Source organism: Nomascus leucogenys, chromosome 3 (genome assembly GCF_006542625.1).
Source record: "Nomascus leucogenys isolate Asia chromosome 3, Asia_NLE_v1, whole genome shotgun sequence".
Taxonomy (NCBI): Eukaryota; Metazoa; Chordata; class Mammalia; order Primates; family Hylobatidae; genus Nomascus; species Nomascus leucogenys.
In genome coordinates, this window is record NC_044383.1 from 141,221,347 (window position 1) to 141,240,095 (window position 18,749).

The 18,749-nt window shown below is 46.3% G+C and overlaps 1 protein-coding gene across 3 annotated transcripts in view; it reads left to right on the plus strand.

Moving 5' to 3' along the window:
* The window catches only part of TIAM2 (TIAM Rac1 associated GEF 2), a 132,483-nt gene that overhangs the window by 96,614 nt on the left and 17,120 nt on the right, over positions 1 to 18,749 (plus strand). For all 3 annotated transcript variants that reach the window (XM_030809864.1, XM_030809865.1, XM_030809866.1), the window contains one exon: positions 18,190 to 18,369. In XM_030809864.1, the coding sequence (XP_030665724.1) occupies positions 18,190 to 18,369 (180 nt within the window). The remainder of the gene's footprint in view (positions 1 to 18,189; positions 18,370 to 18,749) is intronic.

Here is an 18,749-nt window from a genome sequence, read left to right on the forward strand (position 1 = left end):
CAAGATTGCGTCACTGCACTCCAACCTGGATGACAGAGCAAGACTCTGTTTCAAAAAAAACAAAAAACAGAAAACAACAACAACAAAAAAACATGGGTTTTTTGCCCTAAGTCTTACCCTGAGGAGCCGTTTCTTCATCCTTGGGTAAGTTGTCAAACTTCCCTATCTGTGAAACTCAAGGGTCCGTCTGACCAGCCAGCTGTCCTGCCCTGATGTCTCTCCCTGTCTGTCTTTCTGCCTGAATGCCTGATCCAAAGCAGCTTTCTGCTGGATATCCCTTTTTATCCCCATGAATATGGAGAGCTGCTTAGAAGAAGAATCTTAGCAGAACCCTATTAGAATTTGCTTCAGTCATTTATTGTCCTTCACGCATTTCATTGAAGCTAAAACCTCTAAGATTTTTGGAGGCTTCTCAGGTAATGGTATGCGAAGGTCAGGATGGTTAGATACCGTATTTCCAGATGCTGTCCGCTCTTTTATGCACTTACGTTATTTAGGAACTTATTTCAAGCAGACCATTTGAGAATCTGAGGAAAGCTGTGGGTCCCCAGAAAATTGCTTATGCACATACGTTAGAAATTGCAGACAATTCCAGGGAGCTCCCCAGTCTTATGATGTTTATTCACAGCTTTCCCCATTAGGAATTTATGAACCGTCAGTTCGTGATCCTTACTTTGAGTAAACATTTGAATAGCTTAGCCTGTGTCTTGACTTAATATTACTGATATTGCAGAATCAGTTATCAAGTACCTACAATATGAACAGCACTGTGTTTATATAGTCAAGTGATATTTTGAACTTTGTTTTTATCTTAGTCTAATTGCTTGGGTAAGATTAGCTATTAATGCTTTATTTTTTTAATGTGCTAAGAGATGTTGAGGAATGTTACATAAATAACCCCTAGATGGCAAATAAATTATTAGGTTGAGACCAGAATAGATTATATTGATGATGGTGGTTAGACATCCCCAGATTTTTTTTTTTCTTTTTTTTTTTTACTCTGCACTTCAATGGATGCAAACCCAGGTTGTTAAACACCAATTGCAGCATTATGTGCCGGGGTGTTTTGGCATTTTGAAAGTTTTATTTTCTATCTTTAGTGAACAAAATGTTTTTTTTTTTTTTGGAGTAAGAATTTTAACATTTTGATCCCAAACCAAACTTTTATGGATCTCTTCAGTAAAATAAATAGCTGTCTGATGGACTAGGAGGGGTGTTTTATATGCTCAGCTTAAGGGAAGCTCAGGTAGCCGTGGCTCCTGTGTTCCCCAGCAAGGGTGTTGCTAGTGAATTTCACCCTTGCCCCTTTTCACGTCAGCAAATTAGCTAAGCCCTTGTTGCCGTTTGCCCTTTTTCTTTTAAAGAAGTAATAGGCACAATTACTATCTAATTCTGGCTTGCCACTGTGTGGGTGCCTGGAATCTCATCCGATCTTTAATATCTACCAAGGGGGTGGGTGTAGTGTCTCATTGTTCATTCACTCATTAAATCCCCTTCACCGAAGCCTTCTCAGATGCTTGCCATTGTTCAAAGTTCTGAAATCGTCACCTGGATGCCTTCTGTAAATATTCTTGCGTAGAGATTGTAGTCCAATGAAAACCTTGTACTGAATAAAAGATGTGTTTGAGTTTCAAGGCATTTTCTATGCCTTTCATGACTCATAGCAGATTCTCACCTTGTGATAAAGTCCCGGCTCCACAGTGGCAGCTGCTTTTGCTTTTGCAAAAGTAAGTTGTGAGAAATTGTTCTGAGTCATTTTGCAATTTCCTCTATAGACTCAGCTAAGAGTAGATGTGTGTGTCACACCCTGGAGTTGAGAGAGGAGGGGTCATGGAAAAACTCTGCCTGGAAGTGCTTCATCCAGGTACACATGACGGTATTTTCACCATCTCAAGCACCAGCTTCTAACTGCTGAAGGTTAAGATGGGATCATTCGTTTTGTAAACCCGTCTCCTGCTGTCTTGATAATAACATGAAGAAAAGGGCAAGAAAAACATGGATGTGTCATTAGTATGGGAGGAAGGAGGAGAATGGAGGTTTGTTTTAAAGGTGCCCCCAATTCTCTTTCCCCTGTCGTCCTTTTGTTGGTTCTTGCCCATTCCACACCCCGATTGTGTTTGTTCAGCCTCCAGCACATGCTGTTGCCTCTGCTATTCACCAGCCTTTGCGCTTTCTCATTCTTTGCTGCCACCTGAGTCCTCTGGTGTTTTCAGAAAACAGCTGGCAGAGGAGGAGGCTCTGAGATGTGCAATTGCTTAGAAGGTTCTGGCCTGGCATATGCACAGCCGGGGATTTCATCACCAACTGCTCAGAAACCACAAATGCCGAATGCCTGGAGGAGTCCTGCCATCTTCCTACCTTGCATGCCGCTCTCAGCTGGTTTTGGGATTTTCTATTTATTTATTTGTTTGAGATGGGTCTCACTCTGTCACCCAGGCTGGAGTGCAATGGTGCGATCTTGGCTCACTGCAACCTCTGCCTCCCAGGTTCAAGCAATTCTCCCACCTCAGCCTCCCGCATAGCTGGAATTACAGGCACGCATCACCGCACCCAGCTAATTTTTGTATTTTTGTATTTTTGGTAGAGATAGGGTTTCACCATGTTGTCCAGGCTGGTCTTGAACTCCTGACCTCAGGTGATCCACCCACCTCGGCCTCCCAAAGTGCTGGGATTACAGGCATGAGCCAATGCACCCAGCTGGGATTTTTAAGAATTTATTCCTTTCTTGGTTCATTCAGGCATAGATAAAGGGCACTTTGAGGGCCCGGGTGACACACATATCAGGACAGGCAGGCACTTTGCCTTCCTCTCATTTGAGCACCGAGGTCTTGAATTTGGGGCTTTTACAGATGAGTTACCAAGATGGGGAAAGGTGGATGATCAAGCAGTAATACAACGTGAGGCTTACAGATAACTTCTAAGTGTGGGGCTTTAAAGAAAGTCTCTGTTCACGTTCTGCCGCCCTCACTCTGTCTCTTCCATTTTTTTCTTGCCTGAGTGTCCTGGTTCTGCTGCCTTCCCTAGATCCCCAGCTCTTCTTCTCACCACCAGGGATACCTGGCTTTGCTTCCCGTGTATTTATTGATTTCTATTTTTAAGAAGTTTGATCAAAACTGTCAAGCTATTTATTGAAAATGATAGTTGTCTTAGTTTAAATTTTACTTCATTTCTGTTAGAAGTCAGTGTAGATTATAGAGTGGTAAAGTCTCAGATAAATACTTATATAAATAAAGATAGGTATTGTTCCATACGAGATTATCATTATTTTGAGAACCTGTTGATGAGGGTGCCAGATGTGACTACTGCATTACTCAAATCCAGCAAAAAACATTGAACAAAAACCATAATTAAAGGAGTATACAGGGTATCTGTGCTCACTTAAAGGCAAGTAGCCCTTGGCAGTACCCCTGCCTGATTAAGGTTGCCAGGATATTAACATATAATTGATGTTTTATATGCTTATGACGTTCCTCCCAGAAGCTACAACTTTTTTGAAACCAGATTCCACCCATTGTTGTAAGCCAATATTAGAAGAGAAAGTGTAGGGCTTTTTAAGCATGAAGAGGATGTGATTTCAGACAAAATCATAGTGCCTGGACCCTGTCTCCCTGCCCCCATCACATTCTTCATAAGCGATGAAAGGCATCTTTGATACATGAAACCTGAAAAAGCAGCCATCAGTAGAAGTAAGTGTGACTGCTGAAGGTGTCATAAGATACTAATGTACCAATAGGGAATGGGATGCAAGGCTGCCCAGCCTCAGTAGCCCCCTTGGCTGGCTGAGCATCTTTGTGGGCTCTGCTTTTAAGTGGAAACAAAAGATTGCAGATGGTAGGTTGGGTGTGGTGGCTCACACCTGTAATCCCAGCACTTTGGGAGGCCAAGGCAGGCAGATCACTTGAGGTCAGGAGTTTGAGGCCAGCCTGACCAACATGGTGAAACCCCGTCTCTACTAAAAAAAAGTAGCTGGGCGTGGTAGTGCATGCCTGTAATCCCAGCTACTCGGGAGGGTGAGGCAGGAGAATCACTTGAACCCAGGAGGCGGAGGTTGCAGTGAGCAGAGATTGTGCCACTGCCCTGCAGCCTGAGCAACAAGAGCGAAACTCCATCTCGGATGGGGGCGGAGGGCAGGGAAGAAAAAAGATTGCAGATGGTGAAATTTAAATGCTTAAAAAAATCTTTAAGAATTCATAATTTGCCTGCAACAAATTCAGGTGGTGACATAGTCCCCTTCATTCCCCCAAGTCAGAGCCTGTGCCCCTGTGTATCTGTCCCCATCAGTGAAACTGTGGCTTGGTTTCTTCTGGAGAAGAATAATCCAGGGCAAGTCAAGCTGTTTGTTTTGCACCCCTGTCTCTGTTGCTGAGTTGCTGTCACCTTGAGTTGGCTCTGATTGTCCTGTGGCAAAGGCCATCCCAAATAGTACATTTGCAGTATGTGCTCGGAGAGTGGGATACATAAGAAATAGGAGAGTTAACTAGAAGGATTTTCCCTCCTGCTCTACTAAGTTGGAAAGGAAAGTAGATGTTTGTCTCTTAATTTGCTGTTGCACAAAGTGAAAAGATACTTGGACCAGAATTGCTGGAGCTTTCCATGCACTCACAGTGGGCTTTGGAAAAATCATTCACTCCCCTGAATCCTTATTTGTTAAGAAAGTGGGATTCCATTTCCACAACTGTTTCATGGCTGTGAGGTGAAATAGACTAGGCACGCGGAAGGGCTTTGTAAACTGCAGGGGGTGCTGAGCCAGTCTGCGGAGACTTAGCCCATGGCGAATACAATGTGTTTTAAATACATCACTTCATTTAAACCCATTTTCCCCACAACCCTATTGAACAGATATTACCAGCCCCATTTAGCATGAGAAAACTCAAATCCAGAGATGTCGACTAGCAGGCCAGTGTGTCCTAGGCAGTGACTGTACCACGGATCGCACCCAGCCCTGCCAGCTTCTAAAGCACTTCTTCCCATGACACCACACTGCCTAGTAAGGAGAATATGGCACTGCGTGTAGAAGAAAGGGGAGAAAACTGTGTTTAAATATCAGACTCATGGCATGTGGGTGTATTCACTCTTGAACTGATTTAAAGGTAGAGCGACTGTATTTGTGAAATTGCAAGGTACGATGTTAGAAATCTGGACACGACTTTTTGGTTCTCTAGCTTAATTTACAAAGTTGGCTACACCCCCATCGACAAGAGGAATCTGTGAGGATATAGAGACCCAAGGCTTATGTTCCAAAAGCAGGTAGACTGTGACAGCTGCAGAGACCCAGCAGAGGATGCAGCCTCCTCAGCAGTCTAGAAGCGCATCTAAGATGCCCAAGGAGTGTCAGCAAGGAACTGGAATAGGCGCAACCGAATTATTTTCTGAGCATCTTAGAACTATTATCAGAGCAGAGTGCTTGGTCTGTACCTGGGAGCCAGGTGCTGCTCTATTTTTTGTTTTGTTTTCTAGGTTAAGGCAGCCGGGAACCCACATGGATTACAACTAGAAAGAAAATCAATTTCTAGGGAGCCAGAGAAAGGGAGGAAGGGCTTAGTTAAGGGACAGTCTGGGCTCAGGTAGTTGGGCAGAGCTGTCCTAAGCAAAACTGGGTGGACACAGCCTGAACTGTTAAGCCTAAGTGTGTGAGATCTCCTGCTTCCAGTATGCAACTGAATTTTGTCCTCAGTCTTCTGTAGGATAGACTTGACCTGCCCAGGAAATTGGTGGCTAATGGAGATTTGTCAGAGCTCTAGTCTGTCAAGAATTTGGTTATAGTTGCTGTTATTGACATATTTTGTCTTCAAATAAAGTGATAAAGATAATCTTTTGGCGCTTTATTGTCCAATCATGAATATATAAAAAGAAAAAAGTCTCAATACAGTCTCAGAGTATGTAACACTAAAGACCTTTCCTGGTTGGGCATGATGGCTCATGTCTGTTATCCCAAAACTTGGGGAGGCTGTTAACCAGAAGCAAAGCTGTATCTTTCTTTCCGGGTGAAAAATGGGTTAGAGAAAATGCAGTTCCTGGCAGAGGTGGCATACATTAGACAGATTAGCCTTAAGGGTAGCATTGAAACTCCCAGAATTTTATGTGAAAGAGGTGGCTGGTTGTGTAGAAATGCTGCCCGGCCCTTGAAACTTCCTTGGCAGAGAGAACATCTTATTCATTCCTGAATTCCGACCAAACTCCTGTTAAATAAGGAAACCGAGCAGAAGGCAGGCAGTGAGGACACACAAGCCCGACGCTCCTCCTGTTCCCACTGCTCTGCCACCAGCTGCTCAGTTGCTCCCTCCTGGGGAGCAGGGGCCCTGCCTGTGACTCTGGTCTGGGAAACCCCACAGCAGTGACCATGGCCCTTCCTCTCTCCAGCATGCAGCTCTGACATGCCTTCCTGGGGCATGCCCCCTAGGCACTGAGGATTTGCCACTTGGGACATGCACATGCCGTCTGCCTTCTCAGGGAAGTATGTTCGCATTTCCTCCAGACAGCGGGTGGCCACTCCCCACCTCCTCCCTCTCTGACCATGACTGGAGCTGCTCATTCCAGCCCTGGCCTTCTGCACACCTCGCCTCGTTGTTACTCTTCCCATAGCCCTTGCCACTTTATTGAGATACTGAGTTTTGTTGTCACTGTGCCTGTTGCCTTTTTCTGCCTTTTATCCTCACACCCAGAACAGAGCCTGGCAGACAGGAGGTGCCCAGTAAGAAACTGCTGATGAGATGAATTTGACTGTTCTTGCCCTTCCTTTGGGGCACTCGGAAAATTTTTTCTTCCATACTTGTAAAAATAGAAGAACCTGAGACATCGAATGCCCTGTGCAAATTATAACTTTCATTGAGCCCTGGCCTTCATGGAATCCTTGTACTATGCTAAGTATTTTCACATATTTTATCTCACTGAATGCTCTCGACCACCCTTTACTGCTTTTATAGGCAAGTAAACTGAGTCATGGAGCAGTTAGCCACGATCACACAGCTGATCATGGCCATGGCCAAGGTTTGTTATAACTCCAGAGCCTGTGTGCCTAAGTCTTCTGTCTTGAAAGAAGTAATTATTGAAGAAAAGCTTAGTCTCAAGCACATTCTGAGGCCCTTGGTGTGAGTTTCACACTTACAGTGGGATCGTGAAAAGGGGCAGAGCCCAGGTGTATTAGTTCATTTTCATACCACTGCAAAGAAATACCCGAGACTGGGTAATTTATAAAGAAAAAGAAGCTTAATGGACTCACAGTTCCACATGGCTGGGGAGGCCTCACAATCATGGGGGAAGGTGAAGGAGGAGCAAAGTCACATCTTACATGGCGGCAGGCAAGAGAGCGTGTGCAGGGGAACTGCCCTTTATAAAACCATCAGATCTCATGAGACTTATTCACTATCACGAGTACAGCATGGGAGAAACCCACCCCCATGATTCAATTACCTCCCACCAAGTCCTTCCCATGACACATGGGAATCATTACAATTCAAGGTGAGATTTGGGTGGAGACAGAGCCAAACCATATCACCAGGTGACACCTGTACCACCGAGAGTGCAAATCCACCACATAGCCCATCATGCTGTCACCTGTAAGCTGTGTGTCCAGTAGGCAGCAGGGGCTGCTGAACTCACCTCCAGGTGGGTCTCCTCCACCCACCCCTGCTCTCCCCTGAGCTCGTCTCCTTCACAGAAAGTTCACCACCTCATGCCCTTCTTGTCTTTGAGGTGTCCCCAGTTCCTAACTCGCACCTGCCAGACCCTGCCTCTCTCTCCTGCCTTGGGCCACAGTTACACTAGCCTTCAGTTCCTGACACACTCTGTGCTTCCCCCAGCCCCAAGCTGTGCATAGTTTAGCTGACTTTAACCCTGGCTCCAGTGTTAGCTATTCCTGTCCTTGCTCCAACCAGAGTAGCTCTCTCTGTTGTGTTTCCGTAGGACCCCTCACTTTAGGCACTGGTCACCTTTGAATGACTTGCTCAAAGCTTGTCTTCCCAGCCAGACTCAAGGAGCGATTATGCCAGTCTTGTTCATCACAGTGTCTTTATGGAAGCAGAATGTCTTATCAGGCCTTTTCTGCCTCAAATAATTTTTTTTAAGTGGTAGGAAAAGATTCCATTAAACATTGTAAAAATTCAACTGCTATAAAAAATGAGAAAACTCAGATAAGCCAAAAGATTAAAATAACTTGAAAGGCAGTGTTAACCACTGCATTTATTATACATGTAGTTCAATTTTATAAAAATCTATGCATACATATTTATATATAGCAAATATAGATAAAATTACTTTTAAATTACTTTAAAATGGCAGGCCTACTTTTCTTTTTTTTTTTTGAGATGGAGTCTTGCTCCGTCACCCAAGCTGGAGTACAGTGGCACGATCTTGGCTCACTGCAACCTCTGCCTCCCAGGTTCAAGCAATCCTCCCAACTCAGCCTCCTGAGTAGCCGGGATTACAGGCGTGTGCCACCAAGCCTGGCTAATTTTTTTTTGTATTTTTAGTAGAGATGGGGTTTCATCATGTTGGCCAGGCTGGTCTCAAACTCCTGACATCAAGTGATCTGCCTGCCTCAGCCTCCCAAAGTGCTGGGATTATAGGCGTGAGCCACTGCACCCGGCCCTACTTTCTTCCCTTACCAGTGAATCATGCCCTTTTCTTCTGGTCAGCAGATGTTGGTCTCTGGCATCACTGGCAGCTGCTGCACATGGCTCCTCTTCATACCACAATTTCTTTAGGTGACTGTTTACTTTCACAGTTTATGTTCTCATTCTGCCCAGGAAATAGAACCTTTGGAAATGCAACTGTCTAGTCTAGAAGACAAATAATATGGGGCTCTTTGGAGCAGCATTTCTTCATCCTTTTTGTACCATTTTGATAAATATAAAATTTCATACAATTTCCCTGGAGTATTCAGTGTATCGCTATAAAATGAATGGTTTGTCCTCAACTTTAAATGTCACTAGTCATCTTGAACCTGTTTTTTAACTCCCACCGCACCCTGCCAAGGGGCTGATGTGCTGCCCTTTTCCTCCTCCACTCCACGGAGCGTGCCAGTCCAGGAGAAACTGGATGTGGTGTTGCCCTCTATTGGCCTGTGGGCCCTGCCAGCTTCCCCCCAAGCACTTAACAGAGTTAAGCCCTGAAACCCTGACCTGGCTGCAGTGGGGTGGCCCAGGGTAGCTGCAGCTGGATGTGCAGACCAGGGGCCCCTTGTTCCCACTGTGCAGTCCAGGTGTGCAGGATCCACCTCCACTCAAGAGCATCGTCTGTGTCAGGAACGGTGGTTCGCACCTGTAATCAATCGCAGCACTTTGGGAGGACAGGGCAGGTGCTTCACCTGAGGTCAGGAGTTTGAGATCAGCCTGACCAACATGATGAAACTCAAACCCCGTTTCTACTAAAAATACAAAGATTAGCCAGGCTTGGTGGCATGCGCCTGTAATCCCAGCTACGTGGGAGGCTGAGGCAGGAGAATTGCTTGAACCTGGGAGGCAGACGTTGCACTGAGCCGAGATCGTGCCACTGCACTCCCGCCTGGGTGACAGAGTGAGACTCCGTCTCAAAAAAAAAAAAAAAAAAAAAAACAAAACAAAACTGGGGAAGTCATCATTCAGCCCTCTGTGGTCCTTCCAGATTCCATCCCTGCCAGTGATATTTGGGGATAATACTAGATCTTTCTGTAAGTTAGACAGTGACTTTTACGAAGTTCAGAGTGAGTTCAGAAAAAGTCCTTTGTGCAATTTTTAGTCTTTTTTTTTTTTCCCCATTTTCCTAAAGGGAACTTTTCTGACTTAATGAATTTGCTCGAATGTGACAGCTGACAGTGTCCGTTGCGCTCTGAGATTATTTAGTAGTGCAGCCTCCTCATGCCTTCCAGACAATGAACTGGGAATATTGTAAGTGCTCAGTGTATGAGAACACAAACCATATAAACCACACCCTTTCTGGGGCTTGACTTTCCTTAAGGATAATTGACCGTTTATCCCAGGCCTAAATGTATTTTGTATTTTTTCTAGCATTCTATTTCGGTGCAGGAGGAGCAGCAGAACCCTAGTTCTTCTGACTGATGTCCTGGTTTGGGGAAACTCTGAGGACATTAGACTTGGATTCAGTCCAGGCTGATGGCTCAGCACAGAGTGGGTCAGGATTCAGTCCAGGCCTATGGCTCAACACAGAGTGGGTCAGCATGCAGAGGGAGAGGGGGCTGTGGGGGGCAGCCAGGGATCTGCCAAAAGAATATACTGCAAAGTGATGGGACCACCTCTCTTGTAGCTTTCTCTGTTGGTTACGTCTGTCACGGATCCCCCCAACATGCTTTTCCTCTAAAGCAGGAATTGAAATGTAGTACACACTGCAAATGCTGTCCTTCATCCTTGTTTCTGTATGCCACATTACCCCAAATTATGCAGCACTTTTAAACCTTTTTTCTTAGACTGAAAGTGTTTTCTGAGCCCAAGCAATACAAACAGGTGCCTTTGACAAGAGTTTGCAGTACCCAGAATCCCTAAATGAGGCCACAGCTGCACCCTGAGCCAGGAAAGGCAGGCACGTAGCGCAGCTTCTGATGCAGTGGACTCCTGCCATGTATTTCATGCAGTAGCTACGAAATTTCAGGCATAGTCTTGAAATAGTTCTGGGTAAGGTGATGTACCTATCCCATAGTAGTTTAAAGATTCCAAAACTCACAGGAAACTTGAAAGGCCTCAGGCTGTGATGTCTCTGAATAAGACAAAAGAGAATATCAAAGTTGTTGTGATCAAGGTAACAGATTTCACAAACTCTCATCAAGAGGAGGCCGTCATGGTATTTTTCTAATGAAAAGTATTGTGCTGAGCCCAGGTTAGAAGGTTCATCTGAGTGATTCAGAGCTTGGTTTGACAAAGACTCTGTCCCTGCGTCCCTTCAAAGAGGGTTTGGGCGAGCTGCTTGATCGTCCTAAGAAGTTTTCTTGCCACTCCTAAGAAATGGGTTTATGGGCTCCTTGAAAATAGACAGGAAGATGTCCTTATCCATACATTAAAACAAAAATAACTGCTTAGACGTCTGCCTGAATTCAGAGCTCTTGAGTGGGATGCTCCTCATCTACAAATAAGATAAAATAATTTTTTAAATTAATGTATTTATTTTTATTTTTTTATTTTTTATTATTATTATACTTGAAGTTTTAGGGTACATGTGCACAACGTGCAGGTTTGTTACATATGTATCCATGTGCCATGTTGGTGTGCTGCACCCATTAACTCCTCATTTAGCATTAGGTATATCTCCTAATGCTATCCCTCCCCCCTCCCCCCACCTGATAAAATCATTTTCAAGCAGGGATCAACCTTAGTATAACCTTAAAAACCTGACCTAAAGGCCTGGCATGGTGGTTCACGCCTATAATCCCAGCAGTTCGTGGGAGGATCGCTTGAGTTCAGGAGTTTGAGACCAGCCTGGGCAACATAGTGAGACCCCCCTTCTCTACTAAAAATCAAAAGAATTAGCTGGGTGTGGTGGGTGTGGTGGCATGTGCCTGGAGTTACAGCTGCTTGGGAGGCTGAGGTGGGAGGGTCGCTTAATTTCGGGAGTTTGAGGCTGCAGTGAGCTATGATTGTACCACAGCACTCCAGCCTGGGTGGCAGAGTGAGACTCTGTATCAAAAAAACAAAACAAAAACAATTTGAAAGAAAATTTTTTTGGGGGGTGGGGTTCAATATCATTGCCTTTCCAGATAGCATAATTTTTGGAAAAAATGTTTTCATTTAATCTTTTTATGACTTCTTAAAGAAAATATTGGTTTCATGCTCTTTTATGAAAGCTGAGGCCCATGATGGACCCAAGTTTGTAGCATTGATTGCTACAAACTGGAAAAAAACAATCTGAGGCCCCCATTTCAAGTGCCCGTGTTTTTTATTCTGCATACGCACATCCTGTTAGGCCACTGAATCCTCACACACTCCCCGCCCTAACTTGTGATCATCTGTCTTTTGCTTTTATTTATTTACTTTTAGAGACAGGGACTCGCTCTGTCACTCAGTGGTGTCATCATAACTCACTGTAACCTTGAACTCCTGCCTCAGCATCCTGAGTGGCTGGGACCACAGGCATGTGCCACCACAGCCGGCGGCTAATCTTTTTATCTTTTGTAAAGATGGGTTTCCCTATGTTGTCCAGGATGGTCCTGACCTCCTGGGCTCAAGTGATCTTCCTGCCTTAGCCTTCTGAGTAGCTGGGACCATAGGCATGTGCCACCATGGCTGGCTAATTTTTTTTATCTTTTGTAGCAATGGGTTTCCCTTATGTTGTTCAGCTGGTCTTGAACTCCTGGGCTCAGGTGATCCACCTGCCTCATTCTCCTAAAGTGTTGGGATTACAGGCATGAGCCATTGTGCCAGGCCAGTCTTTTGCTTTTAAAGCAGCATTCCTGGGGTGGGGGTGGAATAGGCTCAATAGATGTCCCAGTTGTCTGCATATGAGCTGTGTTTGCCTCTCTAAGCAGAGGTGGTCTCCAGAGGCAGGTGGCTGCATCCCTAGAACACCTGGGGCTAGGACAGCCCTGACCACATGGGAGGCAGAGGCATCAGGAGGCGTGAGGAACTAGATTGCTTTGCCTGTGCTCTGCTAAATACCTGGGAGTGGCAGGGGCTGTGCGGACAGCTAGAGAGGGGAACAGAGCTAGAGACAGAGCACAGCTAGAGATGGAGCTCAGCTAGAGACAGAGCAGAGCTAGAGAGGGGAACAGAGCTAGAGATGGGGCAGAGCTCGAGAGGGGACTGGAGCTAGAGAGAGGAGCAGAGCTAGAGAGGGGAACGGGCCCTGTGCCATTTAAGGTCTCACTGAAGCCTCCTTGCCCCTCAGCTGGAAAGCCCTGGAGAGTCATGGTAAAGCTACAATGCTGGCATGTTCTGTGAGAAACCTCCCGACTGTGCCTGGTGCACAGCAGCTGCTCAGCAAACACGAGTTTCCTTTTCTTCTTGACCCAAATGGCAATTGTAGCAGTTACTTGATGGAATAGGCATTCCTGCTGCCTTTTCATCAGGAAGGACACTGAAGACTTAGAATTGAGACTTGCCCAGGAGTGCACGGAAGGCTGGGGGTTGAGCCTGGACTGCAGCCGGGGCCTTCTGACTCTCATCTGTGCTTTTCAGGCCTATCACCACATATGCATGTGAAGATATCCCAGCCCGGATAATCACTATTCCTATAAAGTGCTGATCAGGTCCACCCAGAATGTCCCTCTAATGTTTATAAACATCACAAACAATGGATGAACTGAAATGTAATCACCCGAGTGACTCCTTCAGATACAATCTGAAAAGACACACTTATAATTACTCTTCTTCTTTTGGGGGCCCTGCCTCCTTTTGGTCCCAAGTAATCCTCACCAACTCCTTTAGACAACAGCTAAAATGTTAAGTGTACAAAAGGTGGCTTTCTAGCACTTGAACACTTAATTGTGGTACTTTAAGAAGTAGATTTGCTATGAAAAATCTCAGCTAACATTCACTTTTTGGGAGTTAATCTTACCAGAAAAGTTCATAAAATGAATTCTGGTTTTCTAAAATGGCAAGATACTTTATTTGTAAGATCTCGTTACTTTAACACTGCATTGTTAGGTGTGATTTTTGACATCCCAGTAAAGCAAAGCCATAATCTCACCAGATGCCATTTAACTTATGATGCATTTTATCAGATCTTATTTTATACAGTATATTCAATCTTAATATAGATTCTATAGCCCTGGGAACTGTTAGTTTTCAGGACTGCAGAATTATATTGTCTGAGCTTGTGGCGCAAATCCCAGTATAGAGATTTCAAATCAGTGAGTCTTGGAGTCTGAGTATTATCATCATGAACGTTTTAGCTCAGTTCATAGGAGGCCACACCCAGAACACCAGAGTCATGGCTGTGATTCCATCGATTTCCTCTAGCCTGTGAGCTCAGTCCACATACCTCAGTGGGGACCCTGGGACAGGTGATCCCACTGGAGCCAGCACCACTCCCAGAAATCCAAGCAGAATGCAAGCTGTATGAAGAGTAGACCAGCAGTTCTCATGCAGGCCACACATTAGCAACACTTGGGGGAGTTTTTTAAGAAACACCCATGACAGCCGGGCATGGTGGCTCACGCCTGTAATCCCAGCACTTTGGGAGGCTGAGGTGGGCAGATCATCTGAGGTCAGGGGTTTAAGACCAGCCTGGCCAACATGGCAAAACCCTGTCTCCACTAAAAATACAAAAATTAGCCAGGTGTGGTGGTGGGCACTTGTAATCCCAGCTACTTGGGAGGCTGAGGCAAGAGAATTGCTTGCACCTGGGAGGCGGAGGTTGCAGTGAGCTGAGATTGTGCCACTGCACTCCAGCCTGGGTGACAGAGCAAGACTCTGTCTCAAAAAAATAAAAGAGCAAGTCACATCTTACATGGATGGCAGCAGGCAAAGAGAGGGCTTGTGCAGAGAAACTCCTGTTGTTAAAATCATCAGATCTTGTGAGATCTATTCACAATTACAAGAACAGCACGGGAAAGGCCCACCCCCATGATTCAATCATCTCCCACTGGGCCGCTCCCACAATACATGAGAATTATGGGAGCTACGTGATGGGATTTGGGTGGGGACACAGCCAAACCATATCATTTTGCCCTGGCCCCTCCCAAATCTCGTATCTTCACATTTGAAAACCAATCATGCCTTCCCAACAGTCCCCCAAAGTCTTAACTCATTTCAGCATTAACCCAAAAGTCTACAGTCTAAAATCTCATCCCAGAGAAGGCAAGTCCCTTCCACCTATGAGCCTGTAAAATCAAAAACAAGTTAGTTACTTCCTAGATACAATGGGGGTACAGGCATTGGGTAAATATAGCCACTCCAAATGGGAGAAATTGGCCACAACAAAGGGGCTACAGGCCCCATGCAATTCCAAAATCCAGCAGGACACTGAAATCTTAAAGCTCCAAAATGATCTCCTTTGACTCCATGTCTCACATCCAGGTCACGCAGATGCAAGAGGTGGGTTCTCATGGTCTTGGGTAGCTCTGTCCCTGTGGCTTTATAGGATACAGCCTCCTTCCTGGCTGCCTTCACAGGCTGGTGTTGAGTATCTACAGCTTTGCCAGGCACAGGGTGCAAGATGTCAGTGGATCTGGGCTCTGGAGGATGGTGGCCCTCTTGTCACAGCTCCACTAGGCAGTGCCCCAGTAGGGACTCTGTGTGGGGCTCCAACCCCACATTTCCCTTCTGCACTGCCATAGTGGAGGTTCCCCATGAGAGCCCTGCCCCTGCAGCAAACTTCTGCCTGGACATCCAGGCATTTCCATACATTCTCTGAAATCTAGGTGGAGGTTCCGAAACCCCAATTCTTGACTTACATGCATTGGCAGGCTCAACACCACATGGAAGCTGTCAAGGCTTGAGACTTGCACCCTCTGAAGCCATGGCCCAAGCTCTGTGTTGGCTCCTTTCAGCCATGGTTGGAGTGGCTGGGACTCAGGGCACCAATTCCCTAGGCTGCACACAGCATGGGGATCCTCGGCTTGGCCCAGGAAACCACTTTTTCCTCCTAGGCCTCTGGGCCTGTGATGGGAAGGGCTGCCAAGACCTCTGACATGCCCTGGAGACATTTTCGTCATTGTCTTGGGGGTTAACATTCAGTTCCTCTTTGCTTATGCAAATTTCTGCAGCCAGCTTAGATTTCTCCTCAGAAAATGGGATTTTCTTTTCTATTGCATTGTCAGGCTACAAATATTCCAAAGTTTTATGCTCTGCCTCCTCTATAAGGCTGAATGCCTTTACCAGCACTCAAGTCACATCTTGAATTCTTTGCTGCTTAGAAATTTCTTCTGCCAGATACCTTAAATCATCTCTCAAGTTCAAAGTTCCACAAATCTCTAGGGCAGGTGCAAAATGCCACCAATCTGTTGGCTAAAACATAACAAGAGTCACCTTTGCTCCAGTTCCCAACAAGTTCCTCATCTCTATCTGAGACCACCTCAGCCTGGACCTTATCATTCATATCACTATCAGCATTTTTGTCAAAGCCATTCAACAAGTCTCTAGGAAGTTCCAAACTTTTCCACGTTTTCCTGTCTTCTTCTGAGCCCTCCAAACTGTTCCAGCCTCTGCCTGTTACCCAGCTCTGAAGTTGCCTCCACATTTTCAGTTATCTTTTCAGCAGTGCCCCACTCAAAAGAGAAGCGATTCCACTGAAGGAGCTCAGCCATCTGGGAGTTCCCATGGCAGACATCTGTTAGGGTCTCACCCTTACCTGCCCCTTGAGGTAGGCCTGGAACATTACTGGGCTCCTTTTCCCACTGCACCTTTGGCACATTCTCTGGTTCTCCCTTGGAGCACGCTCCCTCTAGGACATGTTACAACCCTTTCACTGACACCTTCCTGGACAACCGATTCCAAAATGCTGCCTCTATTCATTTAATGTTTATTATAACTCTTCATTTGTTCCACAGAAGTCTGTGTTGATTCCAGACTGCCTTAGGCTATGTTTTGGGGTTTCCAGCCTTCGTGAGTCTTACCTCTTTGTGTAGGAACTGTCTTCTACTTTGGAGATGAGCAGGCCCTCAGTTGATGCCCACTGAATTGAACTGAAAGACCAGCCAGAGATCAATGTTGAGTTTTAATGTGGATTGTATATTTCCATCATATGACAACACTGTGTTGGTGGGGGTTGGGGCATAGAACAGGGCAGTTGAGAGAGGCCTCTTTTTATTTTGGGGTGCTTCAGTTTGTCAAGAGACTGTATAAAAAGCATGCATCGGGCTACCAAGTTTGACCAACATGCTTGTGTAAGCTGTGTTCTGTAATATCCAAGGAAAGAAAGTGAATTACGTGAATATTAAGTGATGCTTCTGAGAAGTTCAGCTTCTTACCCAAGACAGAGATGGATAGAGGTCAGGCATGAAGGCATTTAAGCTGAGAAAAGGAGAGTTTTTTTAGTTGACAGTCGGAAAGTTGCTGGCTGTTAACGGGTGCCAGTCATTTGTGTTGGGACTCAGCTGTGTTGTTCAGTAAGAATTTCAGTGCAGCAGAGGTGGGCCGAGTACTTCCTGTGCCGGCCAGTGAGCTGGCTGCTGGTGGAGACGTGAAAGAAAGAAGCCACCCTGCCCCCACCGGGCTTCCAGACAGGGAGGTGGTGAGGTGGGGTGGAGATGTGAGGGTGGAATGGAAAGAATGAGAGGTAAAAGGACACTTTGTAATCTGACCCTGCTCCAGCAACTGTGGAAGCGTTTCAGGGTAGACACCTGTGAGGCTTTCCAGCCAAAGGCAGGTGGATACAGATAGGCCGTCCTTGAGAAGGCGGCAGCACATGGTGCTTCTGTCTGAATAGGAGCTTGTGCCAAAGGCCAGCGGTCCCCCCAGATGGTCATGTTCCTTCTTGTCTCTTCATCTATGTGATTCCTTTCCCATGACTGGGAGCGAGTATTTCCTCTGAGCCCACACTCCCTAGGCCTGACCCTGGCTCCCTGCTAAGACCAGCTTAGCTCCCTCCTCACAGAGGTTTCCCCTGGGGCTGGTTGATCCCTGGCCTCTCATCCTCGCCAGGCCTTATGTGTCCTCTGCTCCCTGCCTGTGCGCTCTGCAGGACTCTGCACCCCTTTAGGGCGAGGGTGTTACCATCTTCTACGCCATTACTAGCATGTGCACCAGCTCAAGACTTTCTCACTCATGATTCTACTTGCCACAAGACTGTGGAGCTGAGTGGTTAGGTTGGAGGGCAGAACTCCAGGCCCACTGTGGCCAGGTCGTCCTGAAATTGCTCTTGGGCTGTGCCTCTCTTGTGTCTCTCCGGGCTGTTCTGTGTGGGAGATGGAAAACTGGATTAGGCCAACCATTGAGGGGACCGGGTGGGCCTGTTGAGGCCATCTGCTCTTGTTGCTCCCTAGAAAGCCATAACTTCTTGATTTCAGAGCTACCTCACCTTTACTGCAGAGGGTTAGCCCTAGGCAATGACTCTGTAATTTCAGGTCCAAAGACACATCTAACAGCTGATGTGACAATGGAGAGCCTCGTGTGTAAACACTGAACGTGAGTGTGGGCGCACATCTTCCTTACTCAGATCTGAAATGATAGCCAGAGGGGTTTGAGGTGAATGAAACCCTTTGCCCTACACAGAGGCCCCTCTGAGATTCCTGCTGAGCACAGACGGAGACACTTGGTGCCCTTGGGGGCAGCGGATACTAACAGGGAGGGGCCCGTGCATTATTTTCCACCTCTTGTCCTCTCTCAGAGTGCTGAGCAGATCACTGCACTGTGCAGGAGTTTTAACGACAGTCAGGCCAACGGCATGGAAGGACCGCGGGAGAGTCAGGATCCTCCTCCAAGGCCTCTGGCCCGCCACCTCTCTGATGCAGACCGCCTCCGCAAAGTCATCCAGGAGCTTGTGGACACAGAGAAGTCCTACGTGAAGGTAAGGGAAGAGCTGGGCATTTGTGCATTCGTGCCTCTTTGCTGATGGCGAGTGGTATGCTGGCAGAGGTCCCCAGATCACCTCTGCCCAGGACACCTGCCACTCCCCAGGGGGGGACACTTGCTCCTTAAATCAGTGAATTGCTCAAGGAAGGGAGGGGAGGAGTGAGAGGGTGGAAGAGCTGAGGAGACTCAGAAAAAAATTAGATCCTTGGCTTATTTTGTTACCAAGGTAGCTTTCACTATGGAAACAGATGATCTGGTTTGTCATTTGCAATCTGCGGGAAGGGAGTCTGTACTGGTTTAGTATAAGGGGAGGGAGATCATTTTAGGTGATGAGGAACTTGGGAACAATCTGTACATACTGACGGCTGATCCAGG